Source organism: Beta vulgaris, chromosome 8 (assembly GCF_026745355.1).
Source record: "Beta vulgaris subsp. vulgaris cultivar EL10 chromosome 8, EL10.2, whole genome shotgun sequence".
Classification (NCBI taxonomy): domain Eukaryota; kingdom Viridiplantae; phylum Streptophyta; class Magnoliopsida; order Caryophyllales; family Amaranthaceae; genus Beta; species Beta vulgaris.
Window position 1 is genome coordinate 13,373,772 of NC_079209.1, and position 12,084 is coordinate 13,385,855.

Below are 12,084 nucleotides of genomic sequence, written 5' to 3' on the forward strand. Positions count from 1 at the left end.
CATTTCAAAGTTATTCTCTCTTTTCAAGTCAGTTGAGCTCCTCTAAAAATCGCTTTATCTTACAAATTTGTTATTGCTAATTTCAAATTTGTCTGCTCATTTGAAACATATTATATTAAATTTTGCTCATTTTCAACTTATTTTACCTCATTTAGCTAGGTATATCTATAGTTACGTACTTATGTATACTCGGATATCCGTATAATTTATGACTTACCCTCTTTTAGAGTAACAAAGTGGCAATTCACGGATATTTCTTGATATTTTCTTTTTTCACTGCCATTCGCTATTTTGCCTTTTGGTTGGAATAGTCAATCAAACATGAATCTCCCAATTCTCGAGTTTGGTTAGGTTTTTGATGAATGCAAAGGTCATGAAAAGCTAGCATATCCATCTATTTATTGCTCCATGATTGTCAAAACATAGTAGTGTTATTGATTACATGTATTTTCACAAGTCTATTACGTGTAATCTTTAACACAACATATTGAGTTGGTTAACATTAATTTTGTTCGTACTTCGTCGTGGTTTTGAAGATTTGACTTTCTCCTAGCGTAGTTTTCCTGCTCAAGAATTTGACAAGGAGAGCCCTTTTTTCTATAGATCCGTTTGGTAAGCAGTAATGGTAGTGAATTTGAGTGTAACTTGTAAATGTTAATGTCCATGACCACTTTCTAATATCTATCCTCTTCATCATCACTTTGTAATATGGCATTGAACGATATTGGAATCTAATAGGAAAATTATATGTTCGGCGATGATTATTCTTTACAATAAAACTTTCTTGCAATATCACAATGATATTACTAAGATCATAAACATTTATTACCGCCTAACAAACATATCCGTAATGTTTATTGATTTTGTTTGATGTATCACGTGTCAAATATTATCTCTATTGCAGTCGATATAATTAATTATTAGGAGTTTGGTTCACTTTGTTTGGGTTCATGTCAAGGAAGAATGAAGATAAAAGTAAAGTTATATTCTGTTCAACTTATTTTAGAAAATAAGTTTCAAATTAATTAAGATAAGTTGAGATAAAATACATGAGTAAAAATTAGTTTCAATAAGCTCTAACACCTTATAAAATAAATTTGAATAAGTTTAAATAAATTCATATATGTCTAAGATAAGTTGAATAGAACCGAACCTAAGAAATAAATAACTTAGGACCCGTTCGTTATCGTTTTCTGTTTTCTGTTTTCAGTTTTTTTGATAACTAAAAACCAAAAACAAGAAACCACAAAAACTGGTTTTCACTTTTTAATTAGTTGTTAGTTTTCAAAATCATCATATTCCCAATAAATTTGACTAGTTTTTTATTCATTATACGACATATATCATATGACTCTGAAAATCAAAAAACCTAAAAAACAGAAAACCACATTAATAACGAACGGGCCCTTAAAACAAAGATTTGGGTTAATTGGACCAATTTTTTAGATCATGGATGCTTTTAGTTCGATTCTAGTTCAGATCATTAATTTTGACATCAAAGATGGTCCAAGTTCGTTCAAGTGGAGGTTATTATGGGGTCCAGGCCATCCAGCCAACTTGAATTTGGGTCACATTGGTTCAACCATGGGTTGTTTCTAAGAAAACCTCAGGTCTTGGTTAGGCTAATCGGATTCGGTTTTTGCCGGATCTAGCAACTAGTCTTGGGCCTTCGCTCTATATGGTGGCCTATTTTGCTTTATACTGTCTCAATCACTTTGATTTAGCAACTTTACATATCTTAATTAACTTTAGTTATTTGGAGTCTGAAGCTCCCAAACTAAGCAAACTGTATTTTTTAATGCAGTAAAGCTTGCCCAAACATGAAAACATATACTTCATTAAAGCCACTATGCTGCCAACAAATTGTGTACAACTATTGGCTTTTGATTCCTATCACATTTCTTCAAGAAGTTGACATATACCAAAACATTGAACAAATAAATGCATCAACAAAGAGAATGATAGTGTTAACTGTTAATTTCCCTAGATTACTTCAACACTGTATACTCCATTGATATTATTCAAAGAAATGCTTCTGAGAGCCCTGTTTCTGTTTCTTTCACTACAGTTATGTGCTTCCACTGACACCATAACTCCTACTAGTCCTCTCAAAGAAGGCGATGTCTTGACATCCAAAGCAGGAAAGTTCACTCTAGGATTCTTCAGTCCTGGAAATTCCGCTCGAAAATATGTTGGAATTTGGTTCACCAAGGTTTCGGTGCAAACTGTTGTTTGGGTTGCTAACAGAGATAAACCCATAACTGATCCTCTCGGAATCCTTTCAATCAATGGAGATGGCCGTCTTACACTCACCTCCCGGAACACTACTACTGTCATATGGTTCAGTAATGTTTCTATTCCAGTCTCTCCAACTAACAAGAATAGCACCTCATGCCAGCTGCTAGATTCTGGGAATTTAGTCTTGACAACTGATAATGGCAAAACTTTGCTCTGGCAGAGCTTTGACCATATAACAGACACTTTTCTTCCAGGGATGAAGCTTGGCTTGGATAGAAGAACTGGGTTGAATCGTTATTTGACCTCTTGGAGATCGAAAGATGATCCGAGTTATGGGAATTTCTCTTTTAGGGTCGATCCAACTGGGTCTCCTCAGTTCTTCTTGTATCAAGGTTCGGACCCTGTATGGCGAACTGGTCCATGGGTTGGACAGAAATGGAGTGGAGTTCCAGACATGATCCGTGCTTATATCTTTAACTACAGTTTTGTCAGTGATCCGAATGAGGTTTATGTCACCTACAACGTTCTTAATGATCAAATCATCACAATCTTTTTGGTAGATGATATTTCAGGAAGTGTTCAGAGACGAACATGGCATGAGAGTACTAAACGTTGGATCGAATTTTGGTCTGCACCAAAGGAGCTTTGTGATCAGTATGGGGAGTGCGGTAATTTTGGTACCTGTAACCCAAATAACGTCAACCAATTTCAGTGCACTTGTTTTCCTGGGTACTTAATTTTATTTTAGTTTGATGATTTTATTTCATTCGTACTTCTGATAAGAGGATACATATTCTTTGGTTCATTGGTTTAGTGTTTGCTTTTTGTTCATCTTCATTTACATAAGAAAACCTCAGCATTTTTGCATAAATTCTGTAGCTCGTTAACACTTGTCTTCCAACAGGTTTGAACCAAAATCACCACGAGATTGGTATCTGAGAGACGGTTCACAAGGGTGTGCGAGAATTGAAAACAGGTCAACGTGCAAAAACGGAGAAGGGTTTTTGAGGGTAGCAAACGTTAAGTTGCCTGATACATCGAAAGCCGTGGTAAACAAGAACTCAACATTAAAGAAGTGCGAAGAAGAATGCTTAAACAACTGCTCTTGCATAGGATATACCAGTGCAGATGACACTGGTGGAGGCAGTGGCTGCATTTCATTGTACGGCCAAATGATGGATACCCGGATATATCCCAATGCAGGCCAAACGTTGGATACCCGGATATATCCCAATGCAGGCCAAGATGTTTACTTTCGAGCCGATGCAGTTGAGTTAGGTATGGGTTCATTTAAGTTGTGTACTTGTGTTAATCGTTAATCATATATACATGTCTAAAATTGTGGCTGTACATCATCCAAGTTTCTGCTTAACTACACATCAACTCATCAAATTTAAAGGGTATGGTTCTAGTTGTGACAATTGTTACGTATATTGATGCATGCCTACTTGGCAAGCTTGTTTAGTTTTTAATTCCATGGAAAATGATGTCCTGAGGGTACCGGCTACATGAACTCTAATTTGCGAGCCAAGTGATTACTTCATGATATTGTGTTTTGGAGCAGATCATTTTCGCAAGATTTAGCAATATGCTCACATGCTATTTGGCAGATAAAAACGCTAGTTCAACTATCCTGTAATAAATAAATAAATAGAAGTTTCACTTCAGCTGTAGACTGTATACTCCAATCACTTATGCACATCATGAGGTTTAAAGAAATTTTACTTGAATCAAGTAAAAAGTTCTCTGTTCATAAAATTGTACTGGTATGTTTTTTTTTTCTTTTATGTCTTAATATACGAAAAAGTGTTGGTAATTCATACTGACATAGTGAGTTGTTATTGGTACCAAAGTAATTTCATATGTTGGAGGTATCAAAGTAAGTATAAGTTGGTATCAAAGCTTAGTTAAATTGATACTAAAAATACACTTTGATACCAAGAGTTACTTTGGTATCGGTATCACGGTGAATTTATTTTAATACCAGTTTGCGTGAGCTTTGGTACCAACTTATACTTATTTTGGTACCTATAGCTTATAAAATTACCTTAATACCCTTGTGAGATGCCACTCCCAGCTCTTAATATACTGAATACTGATACAAAGAAAGACTTTCGACACTTTCAATGCTAAGAACTTAATACAGTATCTCTTACGAAATATTTTTGCAGCAAAATATCAGAAGTTGAAAGGCCCACTTGCAAATAAGAAGCTGAAAACAATTCGGATAGTTCTTGTGGGGCTGACAGTCACATTACTTATAATTTTCGTGGTATATTGGGTGCACCAGAAGAAGAGAAGAGGTACTTCTACTGATTATTACATTTTGTGCTTTGCTTTGCCGTAAAGAGTTCAATTTAGATGGCCTCTCTCTAACTCTAATAATTAAGATCGAAGATGATAAACAATCAAAAAAGTCAAGGCAATGGTAACATTCTATTAGTACAAGCGTCCATGTATCATGTAAGTAATGTTGGTAAAATTTGACATATATACGCCTTTTATCAGACAGGACTATCAATGTAGAGGGGTCAATATAGGGCCCCAATGGTAAGCCAAAATATGGTAAAAAGAAAATATATTGCTGACAAAAAATTCAGATCGATATACTTGAGTTTTCAGATGAGCTCATTTCTCTCTCTCATTTACATGCATTTGTGTATGTATATCAATCTTTCGTATGACTTAGATGCATGCTTGTCTTCTAAATATGAAATGCGAAATGCCAAGACGTTTTTCTTATAGCTTGACAAACTTAATTATGGACATTACTTGCATTGACTATATCCATTACTTCGTGATGACAGAAAGGGAAGAGGAAGCTGAAAGATCTCTTTGGACAAAAGATGCCGAAGAAAGTGATGGAAATTCAGATTTACCCTTTTTTACTCGTAATGAAATAGCTGTAGCAACTGACAATTTTAGTTTGGCTAACAAGCTTGGAGAAGGTGGCTTTGGATCAGTGTACAAGGCAAGTTTCTTCTGTTATGAAGCTAAAGTTTAATCACTTTTCAACAGCTTATATTCAGGTTAAACAATTTGTGTACGTTTATAGGGCCGAATGGAAAATGGGCAAGAAATTGCTGTCAAAAAACTGGCTCCTAATTCAGGACAAGGTATACAAGAATTTAAGAATGAAGTTAGGCTGATTGCGAAACTTCAGCACAGGAACCTTGTGAAGATGTTAGGGTGTTGCATCCGTGGAGAGGAGAAGATGTTGATCTACGAATTCATGCCAAACAAAAGCTTGGACACAATCATTTTCAGTAAGAATATATTTTGCTGTTTTCCTTTAGTAAATCAGTTCCTAAAATAGAGGCATTTATGATCTTGCTCAAAGAGTTGTAATGCGTTCTTTGTTGATTAATCAACTTCATTGTAGAGGAAGAGAAGAAGTCGTTTTTGGATTGGAGTAAACGTTTTGATATCATAATGGGGATTGCTCGAGGGATGTTATATCTTCACCAAGACTCACGATTAAGGATCATCCATAGGGACTTGAAAGCAGCCAATATCCTGCTGGACAAAGACATGATTCCAAAAGTTTCAGATTTTGGCATGGCTAGAATATTTGGAAATGAGCAAGTGCAAGTTAACACAACCCGGGTGGTCGGAACCTAGTAAGCTAATTACATGCACAAAAATCATATTTTCTCATTGAATTAAATTTGCTGAAAATCCACAATATATAACCTACATATGGTAGCATGATGTAGATCACGCTAAACTCTACATGTTCTTTCTATATAAATGTACATGGATGTTATTTCATTGCACTTGCATGTTATTTTAGCATATTGATTTCTCCAAAACATGTGCATGCTCTATGTTATTTTTACACACAGATCTAACGAAAAGAATATGCAGGTTTACTGAAAGAGAATAAAATTGTGCATCATACTTATGGGTGTAGATCTAAGTGTTGAAAGCTTGTAAACCAGGGTTTCTAATATATATTTTTTGTTACATCTATACTTTCTCAGTGGCTATATGGCACCAGAGTATGCACTTGAGGGGTTGATGTCAGTAAAGTCGGATGTCTTCAGTTTTGGAGTCTTAATATTGGAGATTGTTACTGGTAGAAAAAACTCAGGATTATACCCTGACAATCCTTCTATCAAATTAATTGGTCATGTAAGAAACTTTCACCTAAAGAGAAAATTCTGATGATAATATATATGATTCTTATTCTTCTATTCGAACTTGGATATAATCACGCGAATATTTTCAGGTTTGGGAGCTTTGGAAAGAAGGAAATTCCTTTAAGATTGTGGATCCATGTCTGAAAGATAATGTTGTTGAGGAGGAAGTCTTAAGCTGTATACAGATTGGACTACTATGTGTACAAGAAAGTGCAGAAGATAGACCAACAATGTCAGCAGTTGTGTTTATGTTGAGCAACAAAGTGGAACTTCCTTTACCTAATCAACCTGCATTTATTCACAAAGGAAGTCGTTACGATGCAGATCCATCATCATCAAGTGTTGGAGCCTATTCTGTAAATGAACTATCAATTACTGGCATGGTTGATGGTCGTTGAAGATAAGGATGGCTCAAGCTATATATTGGTTTTTACATATTTGTACATGGGTTAAGATTCATGTTGCGTTATTTACACATTCGGAGACCCACAAACGACGAAATTCATACTAGTTTTGCTGTTATTATATGGTTGTACATGCTAATTAGAATACCTTGGGGTTTGTAACTTTTTATGCTGTCGCTAGAGGTTAGTAGTATATATTTGTACTACATTTCTGTTTTACTTATGCTATGGGAACCAGATTTGAGTTGGTGACACGAGAATTTCAGTCCTTTGCTCTACCTGCTGAGCTATCTTGTAAAAAAAAAAAACGTGTTAGGAATCATATTTAAATTGGTTTGGTGGCACGAGGATTTTCAATTCATGATTTTGTTGGTTGGTGAAAGATTTTAATAAGAAGTGATACAAAAGTGGTGGCCTATCGTACTAATAAACTAATAATTGATAGAGTATAGATCTATTTTTGGGGCCTCAACCATCAACTTAAGCTTTTGGTTGAGTTGGTCCTTTGACATGATACCGAAGCCAGCGTGACAAAAAAGCCATGGGTTCAAATCTCGTCCACCCTCCTTTCTCAGTCGAATATTTAGCGCTAGGTATGAGGGAGGCTTGTGTTGCATCCACACTTCAACCCAAAGGGCTCTTGCGTGAGGGGGCGTGATAGAGTATAGATCTAAATCTGGGGGCTCAACCATCAGCTTAAACTTTTGGTTGAGTTGGTCCTTTGACAATAACAACAAACCAACGAGTTAAAGTGATGCAAGTAGTAAACAAAATGCGGGGTGAAAGATTTTGGTTTGTAAAGCTATATGTTTGAATTGCATAGATGTTCAATAATGGTTCATATTAAATATAATACTTCCCCGTTTCGTTTTAAATGCAACAAATGAATATTTTATATCTCACCAATAATACCCATTTGTTGCATTGAAAACGAAACGGAGGAAGTAGTTTATTTGTATTTTACATTATTCACATACATCACTTTAATCAATAACTATTTTTATACATGGGTAGGCCTTAAGGGTTATCTACGCTTGATCTTGTGTAAGAAAAGAACCTTCTAACTTCAAGGTTGGGGTTTCGATCCCTATTAGGTACTTTGAGAGAGGGTTCCCCTTATCATCCCTCCACTCTCAAAGTGTCTGCCCACAAATCCAAGTTGGGTTAACCTGTGACAGATTTCGATCTGGCAGAGCCATTTATCTTACCATATGGTCTCCAGTGGAGCCCCAAAATAAAATAAAAAAAAAACTTTAACCAATGACCATTTTTGTTTTCATAATTGAAAATATATTTAGTATTATGGAAAATGTTATTTAATTTTGTCTTCATGTATATTCAGAAAATGTTAAGTTTTATGATTCATATTGTTTTGGGCCATTAAGCCTTAGTGGGCTACCATATGCTCCAAAGCCCTTTGCCAGTATAGCAAGCCCTCAGTGGGTCCCATCTGTCTTGGATCTTGTGCCAGCCTAGCAAGGGCATTTTCACACTTCAACACCTATAAATATGGAGCAAATCCCCATTTATTAAGGTAATGAATTCTAGACAAACTACTTCACATATTCCAATTAACACACATCAAGTGACTTGATCGTCGAAGGGGCGATCCAGTATTCACCCCCGAGATAGTCTAACTCTCGTCTTGTGCATGTCTCTCGGTAATCTTTGAGCATCCGACCATCATTAACCTTAATCTCGATCCATCCCACATAATACAAGTTTTAACCCGAAACAGGTTGGCGCCGTCTGTGGGGATATCGAACTAAAAGTCATGGCCATCTGACGCAGTCGGAAAATATGGAGAATATCAAGCGCTAATCTCGATCAAGAACAAACAGATTTACAAGCGATAAATCTGTAAAAACTCCGGAATCCACCAGAAAAAAGTAGGAACTCTGTGATATTATTAAAAGTCAAAAACTGCCTCCCCATGACGACCTAATAATGTTTAAATACTTAACACAAAACCCTAATATGAAATTAAGGAAATAATAAAATTCGGAAATAATTAAAATGCTAATTTCGGGCCTTAAACGAACTTGGATGGCTTAAAAAGCCTGTAGGTCATAGTTTAGCGATGAGTTTGACTCGTTGGCCCGTTCCGCTTCCAGAAAGGTCTCACAAAAAGCAATCGGACTCCGTAAGCCCGATTAGTGGAAATCATTTCAAGCTCTTTTGTCGAACTTCCTTATCGAACTTATCCGCTAATCTTCCTACGTCACCATCACTCGGAGAAATAGGAGACGACAGAGGACCCCCGTCCTATCTCATCGCTCGAGGACACCGTCCCATGAGGTGGCTGATGAAACGGCGGAGAACCCTCGGCAAGCTGCCATCCTGTCATCTCGTCATCAACATGTCCTTGAAGAGGTCCACCCTCGAGAGGCTACCAGTGCCATCAACCCTGGGAGACCTCAACGGAGGACGGTTCAAACTCAAGTGGAGCCCCCTCTATATGAGCAAACCAACCCTAATCCGGTCACTCAACAAGATCTCCAGCAACTGGCAGATCGTCTCACTGACAATCTCGAGCGTAGCCTCCGGTCCCTGATATTGAACTTCCAAGCAGGAGGAGAAGGGACCTGGAACAGGCCACCCCTTCCCCCCATACCTCGACTGGTCATAAGCCAACCTCGATCGAGGCACCTCAACAACCTCAGGTCATAGCCCTCGACCCACCGAATTCGCCACGAGCTCCTCAAAGGTCAGCTCGAGTTGCTCCTAGCAAGGGGGACGCGAGACATGTGATCAACAAGCGCCATCTGAGGAATGGCAATCGTGACGCTCGTGAAGTCCTGAACGAAAAGCGAGCACAGTCCAAAGTAGGAGAAACCCCTCCCATCCCTAACCGGGAACAAAGGGAACCTCGACAGCAGAAGGGCCATCGAGAAAACGAACAGGCATCAAGCAATTCTGAGCACAGCCACGAGTCTGAGGCCCAAATGGGAAACCTGGGCTTCATGACTCCTTTTAGCGAGAATATCATGAGGGCTCGCATCCCGCGAAAGGTCAAAGTTCCTCCAATCGACCACTACGACCCTATCGACCACTTAGCAGCATTCAAAGCACAAATGAGTGTGCAGAAAAGCAGCGAGGCTGCATGGTGTAAGTTCTTTCCTACTACCCTAAAGGGGTTGGATTTAACCTGGTTCACTAAGCTTCCCCCTAGAAGTACCTCGAGTTTCACAGCTCTCGAGACGGCTTTCATACAGAACTTCATAGCCGGTCGCAGGCACCGAAAGACGAGTATTCATTTCATGTCTATTAGGGAGCGAAGAGAAGAAGACTTGGCAGATTATATCAAAAGGTTCAACGAGGAGTCACTAAAGGTCTCCAATCTTCAAGACAGTGTCGCGTTCACTACGCTCATGTCCGGGTTGTATCCTTCGAGCAGATTCAAACTGAAGCTTGCAGAAAGTCAAGCCTCGTCATTCTCAGAGGCTATGAGCCTCGCCCAAAAGTTCATCCAAGCGTCTGATATCTGCAAGACACACGAGGAACCCAGTTCCAACAAGAGAAAGCACGAGATAGTCCTCGAGCGGACAATTCAAGGGATGTCCCTCGAAAAGAAAAAGACAAGAACCCCCGGCTGGAGGACAATGGGCACGATCCTCGGTACAACTTGAACCGAAGAGAGATCTACCTGGACATCAAGGAGAAGTACACCTTACCAAAGCCTAACCCCATCCGAACGTCCATCAACAAGAGGCTCTGGTGCGAATACCACCATGACTGCGGTCACACAACCCGTGACTGTCGAGAGCTGAAAAGAGCGCTAGACAAACTAGCCAATGAAGGAAATGTGAATTGATATCTAAAAGATCAGAAGGAAAAGAAAATTGAGCCTCGAAAATAAAAGCAAACCCGGAGCGACGAGACAGCTGGGTATGTGAATGTCACTGCGGGAGGATACGCCTCGGGCGGCTTAACCAGCAGCTCTCGAAAGAAGCGCCTCTACACCTTGAAAAACGGGACCGATGCAGCTTCTTCAGCAACATGCCCAACAATGACCTTCAAGGACAGCCATCGGCCCATTCAGACCCCGCACGATGACCCCCTGGTCGTCAATATGAAAATAGCCCATCTGCGGGTAGGTCGAGTGCTAATCGACAGTGGAAGCTCCGCGGACATCATCACCATGGACTGTTTGAGGAAATCGCAATACCAAGAAGCGGATCTCACACCAATCGACCAGCCTTTGGTAGGGTTTGGCGGACAGTCCGTCCACCCCGTCGGCTCGGTCAAGCTCCCCACTCGGATGGGGGAAAAAGGCAAAGGAAAAAATGTAGTCGTTGACTATCTTGTCATCGACACCAGCCTCCCCTATAATGTGATCATAGGGCGCCCCACGCTCAACAAAGTCAAGGCTGCCATCTCCACATACTAGCTGCTCCTACAATTCAACGGCGACGACGGAAAGGTCGCCCGATTATTCGGGGACCAAAAGTCTGCCCGAGAATGCTACATCAACAGTCTTAAGAACAGAGATGCAGAAGTCACTCGAAAGAGAAAGTGCCCGGAGCCTGAGGATCCTCTCCCCGTCATGGGGCTCTACATGGCTGAAAATCCCAAATGATATGAGAGGCCTCGACCAGGAGACAGGGACAAGGAGGTGTGCATCGACGATAAAAGGGGTCGAACAGTCCAAATCGGTAAGCAAGTCCCTGATGGCATAAGGGCTCAAATCGTCGAGGTCATCCAAGAGTTCCAAGATGTGTTTGCCTACACCGTCGACGAGATGCCAAGAATTTATCCCCAACTTATGGTCCATCGGTTGAATATTCGAGAAGGATACAGATCGATCAAGCAAAAACTTAGGCATCAAGGGGCCGAAAGAAGTGTTGCTGCCTCCAAGGAGGTAAAGAAGCTGTTAGCCGCAGGTTTCATTAGGAAAGGAAGTCTAGCGCCTAACCGGCTGCATGGCGGCCTTAGGACGGTTCCTTTCTCGATCTGTCGACAAGAGTCTCCATTTCTTTTGACCCCTAAAGGAGTCGACGTTCAAGTGGGACAAATCTGTAGAGGAAGCTTTACAACAAATCATGTCCCACCTGGCCAGCCTTCCTAAGTTAGTCTCACCTTTACCCGGAGAGACGCTCTTCGTCTACTTAGATGTGTCAGAGCATGCCCTTAGCGTAGTCCTAGTGGCCGAGCGCGAGAAAAATCAACATCCAGTGTACTTCATAAGCCACGCCTTTTGAGACGCGGAAGCCAAGTATCCCCCCATCGAGAAAATGATCTTTGCCTTGGTTCTCGCCACTCGGAAGCTCAAACCCTATTTTCAAGCTCACCCCATCAAA

At 39.8% G+C, this 12,084-nt stretch overlaps 1 protein-coding gene across 2 annotated transcripts; it reads left to right on the top strand.

Annotated features, from left to right (window-relative positions):
* Window positions 1-1,796: 1,796 nt before the first annotated feature.
* Window positions 1,797-7,128, top strand: LOC104883021 (G-type lectin S-receptor-like serine/threonine-protein kinase At1g11410). 2 transcript variants are annotated; one of them, XM_048634585.2, is made up of 9 exons: window positions 1,797-2,967; window positions 3,143-3,441; window positions 3,478-3,516; window positions 4,410-4,541; window positions 5,046-5,209; window positions 5,294-5,504; window positions 5,621-5,858; window positions 6,222-6,372; window positions 6,470-7,128. In XM_048634585.2, the coding sequence occupies exons 1-9, from the start codon at window positions 2,030-2,032 to the stop codon at window positions 6,776-6,778; spliced, it is 2,481 nt and encodes an 826-aa protein (XP_048490542.1). In that variant the 5' UTR covers window positions 1,797-2,029; the 3' UTR covers window positions 6,779-7,128. The 2 variants fall into 2 exon arrangements, with proteins under 2 accessions (XP_048490542.1, XP_048490541.1); XM_048634584.2 differs by having other exon boundaries at window positions 3,143-3,516.
* Window positions 7,129-12,084: the final 4,956 nt, after the last annotated feature.

Excerpts from the sequence above, each read along its gene's own strand:
- LOC104883021 (XM_048634584.2), top strand. The coding sequence starts at position 2,030 with ATGCTTCTGAGAGCCCTGTTTCTGTTTCTTTCACTACAGTTATGTGCT. Across the intron at positions 3,517-4,409 it reads AGCCGATGCAGTTGAGTTAG|CAAAATATCAGAAGTTGAAA; the intron begins GTATGGGTTCAT and ends ATATTTTTGCAG. Across the intron at positions 5,210-5,293 it reads GCTTTGGATCAGTGTACAAG|GGCCGAATGGAAAATGGGCA; the intron begins GCAAGTTTCTTC and ends GTACGTTTATAG.